This window comes from Triticum urartu, chromosome 2A (genome assembly GCF_056163025.1).
Source record: "Triticum urartu cultivar PI428250 chromosome 2A, HENAU_Tu73, whole genome shotgun sequence".
NCBI classification, from domain to species: domain Eukaryota; kingdom Viridiplantae; phylum Streptophyta; class Magnoliopsida; order Poales; family Poaceae; genus Triticum; species Triticum urartu.
This window is the reverse complement of record NC_141874.1, coordinates 237648483-237666716: the sequence shown is the minus strand read 5'-3', so window position 1 is coordinate 237666716 and position 18234 is coordinate 237648483. Positions and strand designations below refer to the sequence as shown.

The 18234-nt window shown below is 48.0% G+C and overlaps 1 protein-coding gene across 1 annotated transcript; it reads right to left on the bottom strand.

The window, feature by feature from the left end:
- Positions 1-1729: 1729 nt before the first annotated feature.
- Positions 1730-14151, bottom strand: LOC147984686 (uncharacterized; the record flags this gene model as incomplete). Its single annotated transcript, XM_087541213.1, has 7 exons — positions 1730-1786; positions 1952-2272; positions 2357-2463; positions 4795-5126; positions 7539-8276; positions 11303-11319; positions 13840-14151. Coding segments are annotated over 7 exons (1884 nt in total), but the record flags the coding sequence as incomplete, so codon positions are not given.
- Positions 14152-18234: the final 4083 nt, after the last annotated feature.

Sequence of the window (18234 nt, the reverse complement as noted above, 5' to 3'; positions counted from 1 at the left end):
GATGGAATGTCAGCCCTTGCATTAGCAATGAAAGTGGATTCTGCCAGTGGACCAAAGTCCCTGACAGGTGGATATGTGAACCTCTCCTAATGAGTAAATAGGAAGAACATACGGTTCAAATGCTTACAGTAAAAATCATCTATAAACAAGTTATATTCATTTTGTAGAGGAAGATTGCATCATACATAGCAACATCACAACCATCATAGATAGCAACAGTATTGCATTAATAAAAGGACAAGGTTCAGTAGCACAAAAGGGTAGGTTTAGAAATGTAATACATAGTAATAGTAGTGCATTAGTTGAAATGCTTTAGTTGTTGCTCATCTACTTGAACTACAGTGAGAGGAAATGCTGCCAATCATCTTCTAGAGGTGCATTCTGTGTGAACACAACCTCTTCTTTGCTTGGACATAATTTGGTCCTCTTGAAGTTCCTGTTGCTGTAACATTAGCCATGTCATCTCCAAAAAGGAGGTTGTAGAAGGCAGGAGCTGTTGCTGTTGCTCCTGTAGCATTAGTTGCACTTGCTCCTGTAGCATTAGTTGCATTGGCTCCTCTTCTAGCATTTGCATTTGCTCCTCTTGTAGCAATTTCATTTTCCCCTCTTGCAGTACCTCATCTTCTTCCCCTCCCAGCCTCTCTTATTGTTCCTCTGCCAACACCCGACCCTCCTCTTATTCCTCTACCAGCACTAGCCCCTCCTCTTGTTCCGCTCCCAGCCCCTCTTGTTCCTCTTCTTGTTGATTATTTCCTTCCCCTTGACACAACTATTGTCACTCTAGCAGATGGAATATCAGCCCTTGCATTAGCAATGAAAGTGGATTCTGGTAGTGGACCAAAGTCCCTGACAGGTGGATATGTGAATCTCTCCTAATGAGTCTAATGAGATGATTATCAGTTCAAAAACCTCAACAATAAAATAGATTGAGCCGGAGTTTTAGTTGACATAATACCTGTTCTTGCATCATGAAAATCATAGAGCCAGGAGTTTGAGTTGGATCCAAATCAGCTTTCACAATATGCGACATTATATCATGAATATGGTAAAGAATAGGAAGCACTTTTTAGAAAACAACCATAATGATAATAGTTTATAACGTTACATCGATGATGGACGGATCATCATAATATTCTTCTGCTTGAGCTACATCTTCATTTCGAATGACATTCTCATGCTTGTAATGGCCCTTTTTGTTATGATTAGGTGCTGCACATATGCAACAGTGCTTTGTGGATCCATGTTTGGTAAGCTTCAACCCTCCATGTTTGTCCTTTTTCTCTTTTGGATCTTTCTTCCTATTTTTCTTAGGCCCCCCATGACTTTCGTGTACAAAGGTGGATAGACAATAGTGCCATACATTTTTCCCATCTAGCTTTGTCCCTTAATGGCATTATGTTATAAGAATATGCCTTTCTATAACTCTCCATGGTATAGCACATATGGACCATGCTTTCCGGTTTAATTCTTTCATGTCTGAAACAAGCTACGAAATGATGGCATGGGGACAACTCCCACTTTTTTGCATTCACGGCTGTTCATATTCAGATCCACCAACTAAATGTTGTTGAAGAATCTCACCTAGAAAACTCCTCTACCAGTTTCTTGAACCATACAATGAGCAGCCGATTCAACATATTTATCAAGCTTTTTCTGGATCTTTGGGCAGAGTCTCCCAGTCCACTTATCTAATTCTTTTTGTTTGGAAACAATTCTGTGAGATATCTTGTCATGAATGTTCTTTAACATTCACACCATTAGTAGTTCTCTTGCCTCCAGTATATAACTGCAATTAAGAGTGGCTGTCATGGAATGGCTTTGAAGTACTACTACAATGCAATTTACAATGAGTGTCATGGCATGGTTTTGAACTAATATGTGACTACAATTCGTAGTGAGGGGATTCACATGGTTTTGAACTAATAAGTAGCTGTAATTCATAATTACATACCGATGGATTGGAATCTAACCTGTTGAAAACTTCTGACATGTTGTCTAACAAGATATCACACTTTGGGAATGGGTTAAAAAAAGCCTTAATCCATGTTCTTGGATCCAATCTCTCAACCCATTCATAAGCCTCCTGACTGTGTGCCCTTAACTTGTCCATGTTTTTCTGGTATTCAATCTCATTTGTGGATCTTGCAATTGCCCAAAGATCATTCTTCAACTGCTCACCCTTATGCAATTTGTGGAAATTTTGGTAGATGTTCCTAACACAAAATCTGTGCTTAGTATCTGGGAAAACCTTTTGCACTACAGCTATTAGACCCTGGCAAAGTATGAAGTATAGTAAGAGTTATGCAAACTAAAATTAATTCAATAAGTACTGAAATGAAAAGGAACACCTAATAACCTTCTTCTTATCACTCATTATAGTGTAAGGTGATGTGTTGCATATATTGAGATCATCCTTGAGTGATGCTAAGAACCGTACCACTCCCAGCTGCTCGTACACTCCACCTAACACAAGCCAAAAGCTATTGGAAATATTCAGATATTGGTGTCAATAGCAACAACTGTAAGCAGATTCCCTTTGTACCTAGTCTTAATGGGACAACCATCAAGAAATATCATGGGCCTACAACCAGCAAGAAACCCTCTATTGCAAGCATCTATTGACCAGTACAAAGTTGAGAAATGATCTTCTGGCAATTTAGTTTTCTCATCTATCACTTCCTTTGTGCAAAGGAAAAACTTGCTGCCTGGGTTAGTTCTTCTAAGCTCCTGCCCATAATCCCACAGCAATTTGGATTGGTCATCATCTTCCCCTCTAATATCCTTAACAACTGCTCTCCTTGCCCTTCCCAATTTGAATTTGGTTGGAATCTGTAGTGACCCAACCTGAATGGATCGAAGTCTCTGTGCTTAAGTGTCATCCCTAGATTGGTATGCTGACACACATAGTACACGAGGATTTATAACAGAGGTAAATCACATGTATAAAGTAACGTAAATACTCAATCCATATAGCAGAAGTACCAACAAGGTTGTGGAGTTCCCAGCAACACCAACGGCAAGGTTGAGTGTAGACATCGTAACCGTAACGTATCACTTACTTGTCGTAAGATTCCTGCAACATGAGACGTTGCAGCCACGTAGGTCAGTACATTGAATGTACTGGCAATTTCACACCATAGAATAAATAAGGAGAATGTCTATCTCTATATGCATATTTGGCTGGTGGAGGCTCTAAGTTTAATTTTTCATAAAGCTAATTTTTTCCTACAACAAAGGAATACATTTTATTTAACTACCAAGTTTATGCCATTAGTGAGAAGGTTCCTCCAACTCAATCCCAAATTACCAAGTATAAATATTAACCCAACAAATTCATTAAGTAAAGTGATGAGATCAAATCAATAATTCAAGTAGCAGATACTCAAGATGTCCATAACCGGGGACACGGCTAATCATGATTAGTTTGTACACACTACAGAGGTTTGCGCACTTTTCCCCACAAGGCTCGACCTCCTCCGTTGCATTTCTCGCACTACATGATGTTTGAGAAACGGATGATCGAGACATAGTCTTTCCGAAGCATTAACTCTTTAGTCTGGGTAGACAGTACCACCTACTTTCCCCTACATCGGCTAGCCTACCACTGAAAGAGGTCGCACAACATACTCAACTATGCGAGAGCCTATAATGGCTTGTGGCTGCACATGGAAGTTTGTAGCATAAATAATCTTATGATCCCTTTGAGCCTGGGTGGCATTCCATAGGGTGATCACACGGGTACTCCGGGATCCCCTTGGGCAAGCAATGGGTTCTCCAGGTGCCCGGGCAAACCACTAGGTGCTCCAGGGTGCCCCAACCAATCCACCCAGATGTGTATTAAAGTAGCCACCTTAAGTTTCCCTTAGTTAATATCACTCTCGCAACTTTCATGAATCTCACATACCAATCCACGTCTACAAGCATAACAAAGTAGTATGACCATAACGTATATTCCCGTGGTTGATAAAAGGATAATAGGTTCCTACCTCTGCAACTACTTCCCATAACCACATGTTCACAATCCTACTCATGCAATGTTTGAGGGTTGAGACTAATGCATAAAAAACTGGGTATTAGAGGGATATGATCAAAGTGTGAACTTGCCTTATACTGTTGATGAAGGTGATTCACACTCACAACTCTAGATAGTTCTACTCGTCACACTCCGATTAATCTATTGTAAGCAAACAATTTCATACATAAGCACTCATGCAAAAGAATCAAAGAAAAGATCTCGGAAAACTTCAAAAACAGGCAAATAACTCTTGCAACAGAAAACAATTTCTAACAGTGCCAAAATTAGGTGGATTTGGTCTTATCAAAAAGTTTAGCTCAAGAGCTTCGATTAGTAAAAAGATTCAATTAAATCAGAGTTACAAAACTCGAGTTATGAACAAAAGAAGTTTGAATTCATATTTGTTTGAAATCAAATTTTAAACCTTCAAAATTATGTTGAAGTTGGTTATCTGTATGGAGGGGATCATAATGAAGAAGTGGGCATTGGTTTCGTTGGATTTGGACAATCGAGCAAAAAGTTGTGATAGATTGAGAAGCAGGGGCTAATCTATAAGAAAAGTATTCACGGATAGGTCCCTGACGTAAAATAATAGTAAATGAAAAAACTATCGAGCGGACGCTCGCTAACCCGGTCTAAACAGTGGACGTTCTCTATTTAGATCTAACAAAAAACCAATCTAAAATAAATAAACCGGAGAAACCGGTGGTTCGTGCCGGACTGGGAAAAAACGGCGGGTCGGCCGGCGGATCCGGCGACTCCGGGCGGTGGTGGCGGACTCCGGCGAGTCCGAGCGAAGGCGGACTCCGGCGCGACGACGGGCTTGGCGAGGGCGGCGCGGCGGCGGCGCATGCAGGTGGAGGCGAGGGCGACGTGCGGCAGCGGCGCCGGGGCGACGCTCGGCAACGGCGCCGGGCAGCGGCGCGGTGGTGCTGGCGGCGGTGAGGAGGAGAAGAGGAGGCGGCGGGGTGGCAACTTAAATAGGGGGGTCGGGGTGGTGACAGACTTGGGCGAGGGGGCGATGTGCGCTGTGAGAGCGCCGGACTCCAGCGAGTCCGAGTCGGGCACGGGAGTGAAGGTGGTCGCGCGGTGGGCTGCGGCCTCGCTGGAGCTGGGCCGGCCCAGTCGGCAGAAGAGAAGTTTTTTTTAACAATTTTACAAAAATAAAATAAAACCAAATAAAATAAATATATAATATAGGCATATAATACATCAAAATTTTCAGAAAAAGATTTCCTAAAAGATGAACATATTTTCAGTGGCAAATAAAATTCACAAAAATTTGAATAAAGAAAACAATGCTACTGGTGCAATAAAACCTCAAAAAAATCATTTTAAAAATACCAAAATAACTTCAAAATTATTTCTCTCCATTCTTCAAAATAACAGTGCTACTGATGCCCCAACCAATCCACCCAGATGTGTATTAAAGTAGCCACCTTAAGTTTCCCTTAGTTAATATCACTCTCGCAACTTTCATGCATCTCACATACCAATCCACGTCTACGAGCATAGCAAAGTAGTATGAGCATAATGTATATTCCCACGGTTGATAAAAGGATAATAGGTTCCTACCTCAGCAAGTACTTCCCATAACCACATGTTCACAATCCTACTCATGCAATGTTTGAGGGTTGAGACTAATGCATAAAAACTGGGTATTAGAGGGATATGATCAAAGTGTGAACTTGACTTGTACTATTGATGAAGGTGATTCGCACTCACAACTCCTGATAGTTCTACTTGTCACACTCCAATCAATCTATCGTAAGCAAACAATTGCATACATAAGCACTCGTGCAAAAGAATCAAAGAAAAGATCTCGGGAAACTTCGAAAACAGGCAAATAACTCTTGAAGAAGAAAAAATTTTCTAACAGTACCAAACTTAGGTGGATTTTGTCTTATCAGAAATTTTAGGTAAGAGCTTCAATTAGCAAAAAGAATCAATTAAATCTGAGTTATAAAACTCGAGTTATGAACAAAAAAGTTTGAATTCAAATCTGTTTGAAATCAAATTTTAAACCTTCAAAATTATGTTTAAGTTGGTTATCTGGATGGAGGGGATCATAACAAAGAAGTGGGCGTTGGTTTCATTGGATTTGGACAAGCGAGCAAAAAGTTGTGATAGATTGAAAAGCAGGGGGCTAATCTATAAGAAAAGTATTCACGGATAGGTCCCTGGCGTAAAATAATCGAAAATGGAAAAACTATCGAGCGGACGCTCGCTAACCCGGTCTAAACAGTGGACGTTCGCTATTTAGATCTAACAAAAAAAAACCGATCTAAAACAAATAAACCGGAGAAATCGACGGTTCGTACTGGACCGAGAAAAACCGGCGGGTCGGGCGGCGAATCCGGCGAGTCCGGGCGGTGGATCCGGCCAGTTCGGGCGGCGGCGGACTACGGCTAGTCCGGTCGGCGTAGGCGGATTCTGGCGCGGCGGTGTGTGCGGGCGGAGGCGAGGGCGGCGTGCGACAGTGGTGCGTGCGGGCGGAGGCAAGGGCAGCGTGCGGCAGCTGCGTCGGGGCGGCGGCTGGCGAGCGGGTGGCGGCGCGGTGGTGCGGGCGGCGGTGAGGAGGAGAGGAGGAGGCGGCGGGGCGGCGACTTAAATAGGGGGGGTCGGGGTGGCGACGAACTTGGGCGAGGGGGCGACGAGCGCCGTGAGAGCGCCGCACTCCGGCGAATCCGAGCCGGGCACGGGAGCAAAGGCGGTCGTGCGCTGGGCTGTGGCCTGGCTGGAGCTGGGTCGGCCGAGTCGGCGGACGAGAAGTTTTTTTTAAAACAATTTTACAGAAAATAAAATAAAACCAAATATAATAAAAATATAATATAGGCATATAATATATCGAAATTTTCAGAAAAAGATTTCCTACTAAAAGATGAACATATTGTGAGCAGCAAATAAAATCCTCAAAAATTTAAATAAAGCAAACACTACTACTGGTGCAATAAAACCTCATAAAAATCATTTTAAAATACCAAAATAACTTCAAATTTATTTCTCTCCATTTTTCTATTGTAGGGAATCATTTTACCCTAATTTTGCATATATTTTATTTTTGTAGAAAAATAATTTGAATAAAAACCAAATAACTCCAAATTAAAAATTGATTTCAGTGGGACTTTAAATTTGACTCTTTGAAACTGCCAACTCATATTTCATAAAATTTGAAGAAGTAATTTTATCTTCTCTCATGAAAATCATTGAGTTGCATAAAGTTTCTGAATTTGAAATAGTTCCAAATGGAATTCAAATCTTTTCAAAACCCTTTTTTCATTTATTTAAATGGAAGAAGTCATATCATCTTCACTCCAGGGTTTTGTGATGAAATGAGTTTGAATTCATGAAGATCAGAAATGGAAGGTGAAAGTTTGGGAAAGTCATTTCATTCCCTCTCATTTAACTTTCAAAAGTTTCGAATTTCACTCAATTTCACACAAGCAATCACACCACTATCAGACAAACAATCAAAACTATTTATTTAATATAACATTCAAAATTTAGATTTTTGGGATGTTACAGAATCATGTTGTATTGAACCTGCACTTTGTCTTGGATTTTCTTCAAGGACATTTTCACATTATCTCTGAACTCTTCCCTGAACTTTCTTGTAAGAAAAGGTGCAGTCAACACTTTGAGATCACAAGCTTTAGTGCAGGTGTGTTTACCTTGAAATTTCTTGATTACAATGATACTTGTCCTGTTATCCTTATCTGCCCTCACATACCAAGAGCAGCCTTCTTTGCATATAGCAACTAATGTAGTTATTGTATTTCTTGTCTTCCTTATTACCACTCTATTTCTAACACTATAAGCATTGATAGCAAGTCTGAGCTCCTTCATGTCTCCAAAAATCATGCCAAGCTTGAAAGTTGGGGCATTCAAGTCAGTCTCTGGGTTAAATGCTCTAAAATTGTATTTAAGTTTTTCCCTTTCTAGTTTGCTTAGATCCAAGTGACGGTCATCTAGTGCATCTTCAGGTAGTTCTGCTTCAATGTTAGGTATGAACTCACTCTGTCTATGATCATCAACTTCTTTGTCCACATTCTTGTCAAACAAATCATCATCACCATCTTCTGCATCAAAGTCGCTATCATAAAACTCCTCATCTGTTTCTTCATCACAAACATCCTCTTGTCCCTCGGCCTCACTACTTTGTTCTCCTTCCATTTCTTCTGCAGCATCACCAACACCTGAACTTGATCCTTCACCGAAGTACATGGACCTCCTAACTCTCTTTGCTCTCTTCTGTTTTGGACTCTTAGGATATTCCAAGGACAATGTAGGTGTTAGGAGCTAGGGTTCGGGCTCCTCTAGGTCATAGGTGGTAGGGAAAGGAGGGAGCGGGGCGTGGGCTAGAACGCGGCGGCCGGTGGCGAGGCGCCGTCCTTGCGGCTGGGTGGCGGCGGCGCAGGAGAGAGAGAGGCTAGGGTTTAGGGTTCCGGCTCCTCTGGGAGCCGGGCAATAGAATAGTCTTATTGCTTAATCCTCAAAATAGTCTTACAACTTGTATATATAACCAAAATATGAAAATAAACTAAGATAACTTGGGCCTTAAGCCTGCCCAGTGGGCTCCCGGCGGCCATAGACCTGGCCGGTCATAACATCTCTCCCCGCCTGCGCAAACAGCTCGTCCTCGAGCTGAAAGTCGGGGTAGTGCTGGTGGAACTCCTCGCGTTGCTACCAAGTAGCGTCCTCCTCTGGTAGTCCAGCCCATCGAATCAACACGTACCAGGAGCCTCGACGCAGCTGAGCCTTCAGCGCCTTCTCCGGTACAGGAAGGAGACGCCCCTTCGTGAGCGGCGGAAGCGCCGGTGGTGCCGCGGGTGGATCGCCGCGGAAAGGCTTGAGCAGCCCGACATGGAAGACATCATGGATCCGTGCACCTGCCGGAAGCTGAAGACGGTACGCCACTTTGCCAATGTGTTCCAGGATAGCAAAGGGGCCGGCATAGCGAGGACCGAGCTTCTTCCTCGCGCGGGGGTCCAACGACTGCGTAGAGCGATGAAGTAGACGCAGCCAGACCCAATCACCCACCGCGAACTCCGCCTCGCGATGGTGGCCATCATAGTATCGTTTGGCCAACTGCTGGGTCTGGAGGAGTCGTTGCTGGACCTCCGCGAGCATCTCATCACGGCTCCTCAAAAGAGCCCCGGCTGCCTCGGTCCGCGCCGAGGCTGGATCAACCGGCAGAATCGGCGGGGGCGGCCGGCCATACACCACCTCAAAGGGCGTAGCACGGAGGGCGGAGTGGTAAGAGGTGTTGTAGCAGTACTCCGCCCATGAGAGCCAGTCCACCCATGCGCGAGGGCGATCACCTGTAACACAACGCAAATACATGGCAATCACCTTGTTAACGATCTCAGACTGGCCGTCTGTCTGAGGGTGGAAGGCGGTACTCAGGCGGAGCTTCACGCCTGCCAGTCGGAAGAGGTCGCGCCATACATGACCCGTGAACACAGGATCTCGATCACTGACGATCGAAGAAGGGAACCCGTGGAGGCGGGCAATGCCATCGAAGAAGGCCCGCGCGACAGATGCCGCTGAATATGGATGGCCAAGGGCGATGAAATGAGCATACTTGGAGAAGCGGTCGACCACCGTGAGAATGACGGACTTGCCGCCCACCTTGGGAAGGCCCTCGATGAAGTCCATGGAGATGTTCGCCCAAACCTGAGACGGGACCTCCAAGGTCTGAAGCATACCAGCTGGTCGTAGGGTCTCCGTTTTGTTGCGCTGGCACGTCACACAAGACCGTACCCAGTCGCGGACCAGGGCACGATCACCTGGAATGTAGAAGTCGGCGCGGAGGCGATGTAGCGTCTTCTACACGCCCTCATGGCCCGCCGAGTGGGCGAGACGCAGCACCTGCTGACGAAGATCGTCGTGGTCCGGAACGAAGACGCGGCGCCCGTGGAGAAGCAGGCCGTCAGCTAGACGCCACGGCTCCTCTAGCTCTCCCGCCACCAGCTGCTGCTGCAGGAGGAGGGCGTCGGCCGCGGCAGCGTTCGCCCGGCAAATGTCGGCGTAGAGGGCGAAAGAGGGCCCGGTGATGATGCGGAAGGCAGCCCCTTCCACGGCACCACCGTCCACATCGGCGTCACGCCGAGATAGGGCATCGGCGACGGTGTTGAGGCGACCTGGCCGGTACTCGACGGTAAAATCAAAGCCAAAGAGTTTACTGATCCACTGGTGCTGGGGAACCGTCAAGAGCCTCTGATCCAGCATGAACTTGAGGCTGTAGTGGTCCGTGCGGATCCGGAAGGAACGGCCCCAAAGATAGGGCCGCCAATGGCGTACTGCCTGCACCAACCCAATGAGCGTGGCTCACGCTCATACGCCGCCAATTTAAGATGGCGAGAAGCAAAGGGGCGGCTGAAGAAGGCGAGGGGTCCATCGCCCTGGTGCAGGACCGCACCAAACCCCGCACCGGAAGCATCGCAGTCGACGGTGAAGGGAAGGTCGAAGTCCGGCATCTGCAGTACGGGTCCCGTCGTGAGGGCCCCCTTGAGGGCCTCGAACGCTGAAGTGGCCTCCGTATCCCAAGAGAAGGCGTCGCGGCGGAGGAGACGCGTGAGCGGGGCTGCGATAAGGCCAAACTCCCGGATGAACTTCCGGTAGTACCCGGCAAGACCAAGGAAGCCGCGAAGAGCCCGCAAAGACTGCGGAATGGGCCAGGCGGCGACGGCCGCCACCTTGTCGGCGTCCATGGCCACACCCTCGGCCGAGATGACGTGGCCGAGGTAAGCGACCGAAGGTGTCCCGAACGAGCACTTCGAGCGCTTAAGATGAAGATGATGCGCCCGAAGCTCGTTGAAGACGATGGCCACATGCTGGAGGTGCTCTGCCCAAGAGGCGCTGTAGATAAGAATGTCATCAAAGAAAACGAGCACAAACCAACGTAAGTAGGGCCGGAGGACATCGTTCATCAAGGCCTGAAATGTCGTCGGGGCGTTGGCGAGGCCAAAGGGCATCACCAAGAACTCGAAGTGGCCGTGATGGGTCCGGAACGCCGTCTTGGCGATGTCGTCGGGATGCATGCGCACCTGATGATACCCCGACCGGAGGTCCAGTTTGGTGAAGAAGCGCGCACCATGTAGCCCATCCAGGAGTTCATCGACCACCGGAATAGGAAACTTCTCCTTAAGTGTGAGAGCATTAAGGGCGCGGTAGTCGATGCAGAAGCGCCAAGTGTCGTCCGACTTACGTACGAGGAGGACCGGCGCCGTAAAGGGTGATGTAGAGATACGGATAATGCCCGCGGCAAGCATGATGGCGCACTGCCACTCCAACTCGTCCTTCTGCAACTGAGGGTACCGGTAGGGCCGTACTGCCACCGGAGCCGAGCCCGGCAGGAGATGAATATGGTGGTCGTAGACCCGGGCCAGCGGAAGGCCCTGGGGTTCCGCAAAAAGATCACCGTGCTGCTGCAGGAGGTGATCCAGCAGCGGATGCTCGGCCTCCATGGTGGCCGCGGCTAGCTGGAGTGGGGGCGACGCCGGGGTGCCGCCAACGCCCTCCCACCGGATGCGGCGGCCGAGGCGCCAGAAGGTCATCGTCAGGGCGTCGAAGTCCCAAAGGATGGGACCGAGAGTCCGCAAAAAGTCGACGCCGAGGATGAAGTCGAAGCAGCCCAAGTCGATGCCGGCACATGTGATGGTGAAGTGCTCGTCGCTGATAGTAATGGGAACGTCCCGAGCGAGCCCATGGCATCGGAGGCGGTCGCCATTAGCGACGGTGACCCACAGCTGCTCCCCTCCCGTCGGCTGTAGGGCAAGGCGCCGCATAGTAGCCTCCGGAAGGAAGTTATGTGTAGAGCCCGTGTCTAAGAGAGCCACCAGAGTCTCGCTGTGGATCGTGACTGGAATAAGCATAGTCCGCTCATTGCGGATGCCGGCCAACGCGTGGAGGGAGACGACAAGGGCCGTAGCCGGCGCAGGCGCGGGTGCCTGCGCGACCTCGGCGGCGGCTGGGTCGCCGAGTCCATCGTCGGTGGCAGCGTCCTCGGTCTCGTCGACTGTCTCCAAGTAGAAGAGGCGTGGGCAGACATGGCCCGGGGCATAGGGCGCATCACAGTTAAAGCACAGCCCCAGGCGGCGGCGCTCGAGCTGCTCGGCCTGCGAGAGGCGCCGGAAGGGCCGCGCCGCGGCCGGAGTGGCTGTCGGTGAGGCGACTGCAGAAGCTGGTGCGGCCGGCGGTGGCCGTGGAGGCACTCGGCTCCCCCGAGGTGGTGCGGGCCGTGTTAAGGCCTGGGCGCGCTGCTCGAACGCCCGAGCGTAGTACATGGCCGTCTGCAGGTCCTGGGGTCCCTTCATCTCGACGTCCGCGCGGATGTGGTCGGGAAGGCCGCCGACGAAGAGCTCAGCCCGCTGTAGTGCTGTCACCCCCGGTGCGTGACACGCCAGAGCCTGGAAGCGGTCGGCGAAATCCTGGACCGTGGAGGTGAAGGGTAGGCGGCCCAGCTCGGACAAGCGGCTGCCGCGCCGTGGTGGACCGAAGCGAAGGAGACACAGCTCGCGGAAACGATCCCAGGGGGGCATGCCGCCCTCGTCCTGCTCGAGGGCGTAGTACCATGTCTGGGCGGCACCCCGAAGGTGGTATGCCGCGAGCCAAGTGCGCTCGGACGCGGGTGTGTGCTGCCCCCGGAAGAACTGATCACACTGGTTTAACCAGTTAAGAGGGTCCTCCGAGCCATCATACGTGGCAAAGTCAATCCAGGCAAAGCGAGGTGGTGTCGGGGTCGATGCGCCAGTGTCCACCGGTTCGTCGATGTGAAGGGCCGAGGACGGCGCGCCGAACTGTAGCGTGGGCACCGCGGGTTCGCCGGCCTCCGTGTAGACCGGCAGTGGCGACGTTCCGGTGAGCCAAGCCGGAATCGGAGAGGGCGACGGTGGAAACCGCACCTGCTGGATCGGAAGCCCCCCGGAAGGGCCCTGACTCAGGCCGGCGGTAGGGGGTGGAGACGGCGTGGGGGCCGACGCAGCCGGCGCGGAGGGGACCGGGGCAGACCAGACCGGCCACGGGGTTGGGGCGGACGCGGCCGATGCCGCGGGTGCTGGCGCGGGCCAGTGTGGCCAGGCCGGCGCTGGAGCGGCCGGCTGTTGTAGCGCCGGGTAGCTGTCGGCGAGCGCAGCTGGCACCGAGTACCACGGGAGCGTCGGCGGCCCGGAGGGCGCAGGCGGTGGGGGCGGCTGTGGCGGTCCGTATGGGCTGGCCAGGAAGAGCCGGATGCCCTGGACCGCGACGACCAAGTCGTTGAGGACCCCCGCCATGGCCTCCGGGGTGTAGTGGGCCGGTAGAGTTGATGGCGACGGCGGCGTAGTGGTGATGGGGGCCGGCGGATGGCCGGGTGACGCGCCGGGGATGAGGTCCAGCGACGCGGACGGGAGGACCAGCGACCCCGTGGCGAGGGGCGCTGACGCGGCGGCGGTGGTCACGGGCAGCGACGACGATGGTGGTGAGGATGACATGGTCGAACCAGAGCTGACTGATACAAAGGTGTTAGGAGCTAGGCTTCGGGCTCCTCTAGGTCGTAGGTGGTAGGGAAAGGAGGGAGCGGGGCGTGGGCTAGAACGCGGCGGCCGGCGGCGAGGCGCCGTCCTTGCGGCTGGGTGGCGGCGGCGCAGGAGAGAGAGGCTAGGGTTTAGGGTCCCGGCTCCTCTGGGAGCCGGGCAATAGAATAGTCTTATTGCTTAATCCTCAAAATAGTCTTACAACTTGTATATATAACCAAAATCTGAAAATAAACTAAGATAACTTGGGCCTTAAGCCTGCCCAGTGGGCCCCCGGCGGCCATAGACCTGGTCGGTCATAACAGTAGCTTCTTTTCCCTTCCAGCCTTTTGTGGGGGTTATAACTCTGGGCAACTCAGGAGCTCCATCTAGAAGCACATCTTCTTTGATCAGAGTTTCCAAAGTATCACCATGGTCAACAATCAATAGCAAATTCTTGTGCTTAGTTGTTGTTGAAATCATTAACAAGACATCTGCATCACAAACAATCTCTTTCAGTCCATCAGCTACTGACTTTCCAGGCTGGCACCAATAAACATCATGCTTGTCCACAGCTCTGTCATAATCAAGTTGCTTGAGAAAATCATCAATCCACAGTAGTGACCAAGTGTCACTATCACATTATCAAAACAGTCCACTTCATAGTCCATATAAGTCATGTTGCAACCGGTTCCACACAAAAATTCTTTGTGGTGTATTTGGACAATGAAAAGGTCATCAAAAGATCCTGCAATCAGAAATGCATCTTCATTTATCAAACCATTTAACATGCTACAAACTACTGAAACTGACAAAAAATTCGCTAAACTAATTCTATCATACAGTTTAGGCTGTGTTTGACAACAAAATATTATAAATAACTAAGTATTAATTTTTTAGATTATTTTAATATGTTGGTATAAGATACCATGGTTTTCATATATCAGAGGATTTTGCAGCATCAATAATGCAGAGGATCTATTTGGCACCGCCATGCGCAGGGATGCAAAATTGCTGGCATGCAAACTGTATTAGCTATATAGCCGCATAAACGAAGAAGCTAGCTAGGCATTGAATGCAAACTGCATATAGTCTCTAGTTAGCCATGCATACACTGAGCGACCATTCAAACTAGCTAGCTAGCCGCTTGAACAAATAACGACCATGCACAAGGATGCGGGTTATTGCAAGCAATTGGCAAAGAAGACATGGACGAACGACCGTGCACAACGATCAGGGCTATTGCGAATAATTAGTGAAGAAGAGGATGGGCGACAGACTCACATTCTTATCACTGATCGCATTCTACACTGAATTTGTCAAAATATTGAGTTAAATCAAACTGTCCAATGCATAGCTCTGTTAACTCAATTTTGAACCCAACGTTTCCAGATTTATGTTACCCAAAATATTCCCCTGAATTACTATCAAATGCATCTATCCAAAAATTCAGTAAACTAAAACTGTCCTAAATTTCACATGTATTTGTCGGCTCAGTTAACACATTGTTGCCCATGTCAACTAAAATTACATCTCCATGCCCTATTTTCAGTAGTATCATATGTTTCTCATGTTGGTCTTCAGCAAAATCAAATGGAAAAGCTGCAGCCTTTAAACCCCCTACTAAACCTTAGAACAAATATGGTGTTTTGCCCATCGAATCCATACTGGATGAACACCTACTCAACTCACAACACTCGCAACATGGAAGATACATGTAAAATCAGATTTCCATGGCATGATATTTTTTCCCTAACCTAAACAGGGGCAGAGAGGGGTAAGAGACAACACATACAACAGATACAGAGGAGGAAAAAGAACTCACCATAGTGTGTTGCAGCTTCGCCGGGCCGCCGATGGCGAGGCTCCGCTCTCATCCCTGCCACCCACTATGCTCAGCCGTCACCACGTCCGCCGCTGCCTCGAGTTGATCGAGGAGAGAAGGGAAGAAAGAAGGGATGCGAGGAGGCGAGCGTTCTGAGTCGGTCCTGGGACCAAATCGCAAAAATGAAATGACAGCCTTCTCCTGCTGTTTCAGGGTTTTTTCCCATGATTGGTTAAATAGTTAGCGGGGTATCTGTAAAACGCCACACGCCAGCCACTCCCCACCGCTTCCAGCCGCTGACAATGGCCCCATGCATCAGGATACGCCCGCAGGTCTGATTTGCACCGTACATGCTTGCAAAAACAAGTTTTGGCACCATGCTTTTGTATTTTGCAACATTATGCACCAAACTGCACATCCTAAGCAACTTCATGTACCATCGGTGCATTTACCTCTTAGTTATCGCATACGGTTCGGGAAAAGTGAATATATGTGATTGTCTGCTTATCATACACGTTCTATAATCGTGAACTGTTTGTGATGGTTCACGCATCGTAAAAGTTGCACCATGGAATACTGACTACGATGGCAATGTGAGCACAAACGAGTTGCAAGGATGGAGCATTTGGGATATTCGAGATATCAAAAATAGTTTTATAGGGACAACTGTATGCATCATGGCTCCCTATCCTCGACAGTTTTTGGGTCGTGTGGGAAGGACCCGCTCTATCGCAGTCACTCACTTGGCGATGGTTCAAAATGCCGTCGCGGAAAGGGGTTAAAAACCGTTTGTATATCACCTCGTTGTACCAGTGTATATATCATTTTTGGACTAACCTATTAACTTAGTGCCAAGTGCCAGTTGATGTTTTCTGCCCGTTTTGGTTTTCCCGAAAAATGGTACCAAACAAAGTTCAAATGCCACAAAACTTTTTGACGATTTTTTCTAGACAAGAGAGACCCTAGAAGCATGAGGAGGAGACCAGACGAGAAGCGAAGAGACGGCAAGGCACTTGGGCACGCCCAAGTACCTTGTGGGCCCCTCGTGGCTCCGTCTGACCTAATTCCACCTCTATAAATTCTATAAAATTGGGAAACCAATAGAGAGCCACCCACAATACCTTTTTCACTGCCGCAGGTTTCTGTTCTTCGGAGATCCCATCTGGAGGCCTTTTTCGGTACTCTGCAGGAGGGGGAATCGATCATGGAGAGTCTCTACATCAACATTGCTGCTCTTATGATGATGTGTGAGTAGTTTAGCATAGATCTACGGGTCCATAGCTAGTAGCTAGATTGCTTCTTCTTTCTCTTTGATCTTTAATACAATGTTCTTCTCGATGTTCTTGGAGATCTATTCGATGTAATCTTCTTTTGTAGTATGTTTGTTGGGATTCGATGAATTGTGGGTTTACGATCAGATTATTCATGAATATTATTTGAGTCTTCTCTAAACTGTTTTATGCATGATAGTTATACCTTTGTATTTCTCTCTGATCTATCCATTTGGTTTGGCCAACTAGATTGATTTATCTTGCAATGGGAGAGGTGCTTTGTGATGGGTTCAATCTTGCGGTGATCTATATCCCAGTGACAGAAAGGGACAAGACACATATTTGTACTATTTCCATTAAGGGGAAAACGACTAGGTTTATTCATATTGATTGGATTTACTTTGTCTACATCATGTCATCTTGCTTAAGGCATTACTCCATTCTTTATGAACTTAATACTCTTGATGCATGTTGGATAGCGATCGATGTGTTAATAGTAGTAGATGCAGGCAGGAGTCGGTCTACTTGTCTCAGACGTGATGCCTATATACATGATCATTGCCTTGAATATCGTCATAACTATTTACTTTTTTGTCAATTTCCCAACAATAATTTATTTACCCACCGTATGCTTTTTGTTCGAGAGAGAAGCCTCTAGTCAAAACTATGGCCCCCGGGTCTGCCTTTATCATATATTAAAATCCAAAAGTACATTCCTACAATTTATTTACCGTTCTTTTATTGTGTGTTTTGATTATCTATCTACCATTATCAGACTTGATCCTTGCAATTAACCCGAGGGGATTGACAACCCCCTTGATCACGTTGGGTGCAAGTATTTGTTCTTTTGTATGTAGGTGTTGTTCATGAGGTCTTGCGTGGTTCTCTTACTATATTGATAACCTTGGTTCTTAACTGAGGGAAATACTTATCTCTACTATACTGCATCATCCTCTCCTCTTTGAGAAATCCCAACATAGCTCACAAGTAGTAATGTGGTTCGTCCTTGAGACTCATTTTCCTCAAGTCAGCCCATCCGACATGCACCACTTCATCCAAGTTAGGAAAAGGGATGATGCAGATGGAAGTTGAAGAAGGCTTGTTGTTCATGGCGGCGCTTGCGTTCTTCATCTATGGCTCAATTTATAGGAGGAAGTAGCAAGCAAAAAGAAACTTGAGGATTAGATTGGTTTATGACTAAGGGACGTGACCCTTAGCCCTTTTTAATGGATTGGAACCCTCATAATCTCAAGATTAGGCAAAGAGAGTTAGTTAGGAAGAGATCAAATTAAATTGGGAAAGAATGGCACCAATAGATCACTACACGACCTTCCATACGAGCGAGTGAGCTCGTATGACCTGTTGTTGAACCTCTTTTCTCTCCTTTTTTTCAAACCTGTTGTCGTGGTTGACCCATGCGAGCACCCATACGAGAATATGCGGTCGCATGATACCCCGTCTTTGGCTCTGTTGCTGCATCGTCTAGCATCGAAGAAACATACAATCGGTCATGCAACAAGCGGTGGTCGTCGTTCGTTCTGACCTCTCCGCCATTTTTGCCTCCTTCGCATATGAGCACTCATACGAATATGGCCAATCGTATGGTGCGCCATCTTTGATTCTGTTGGC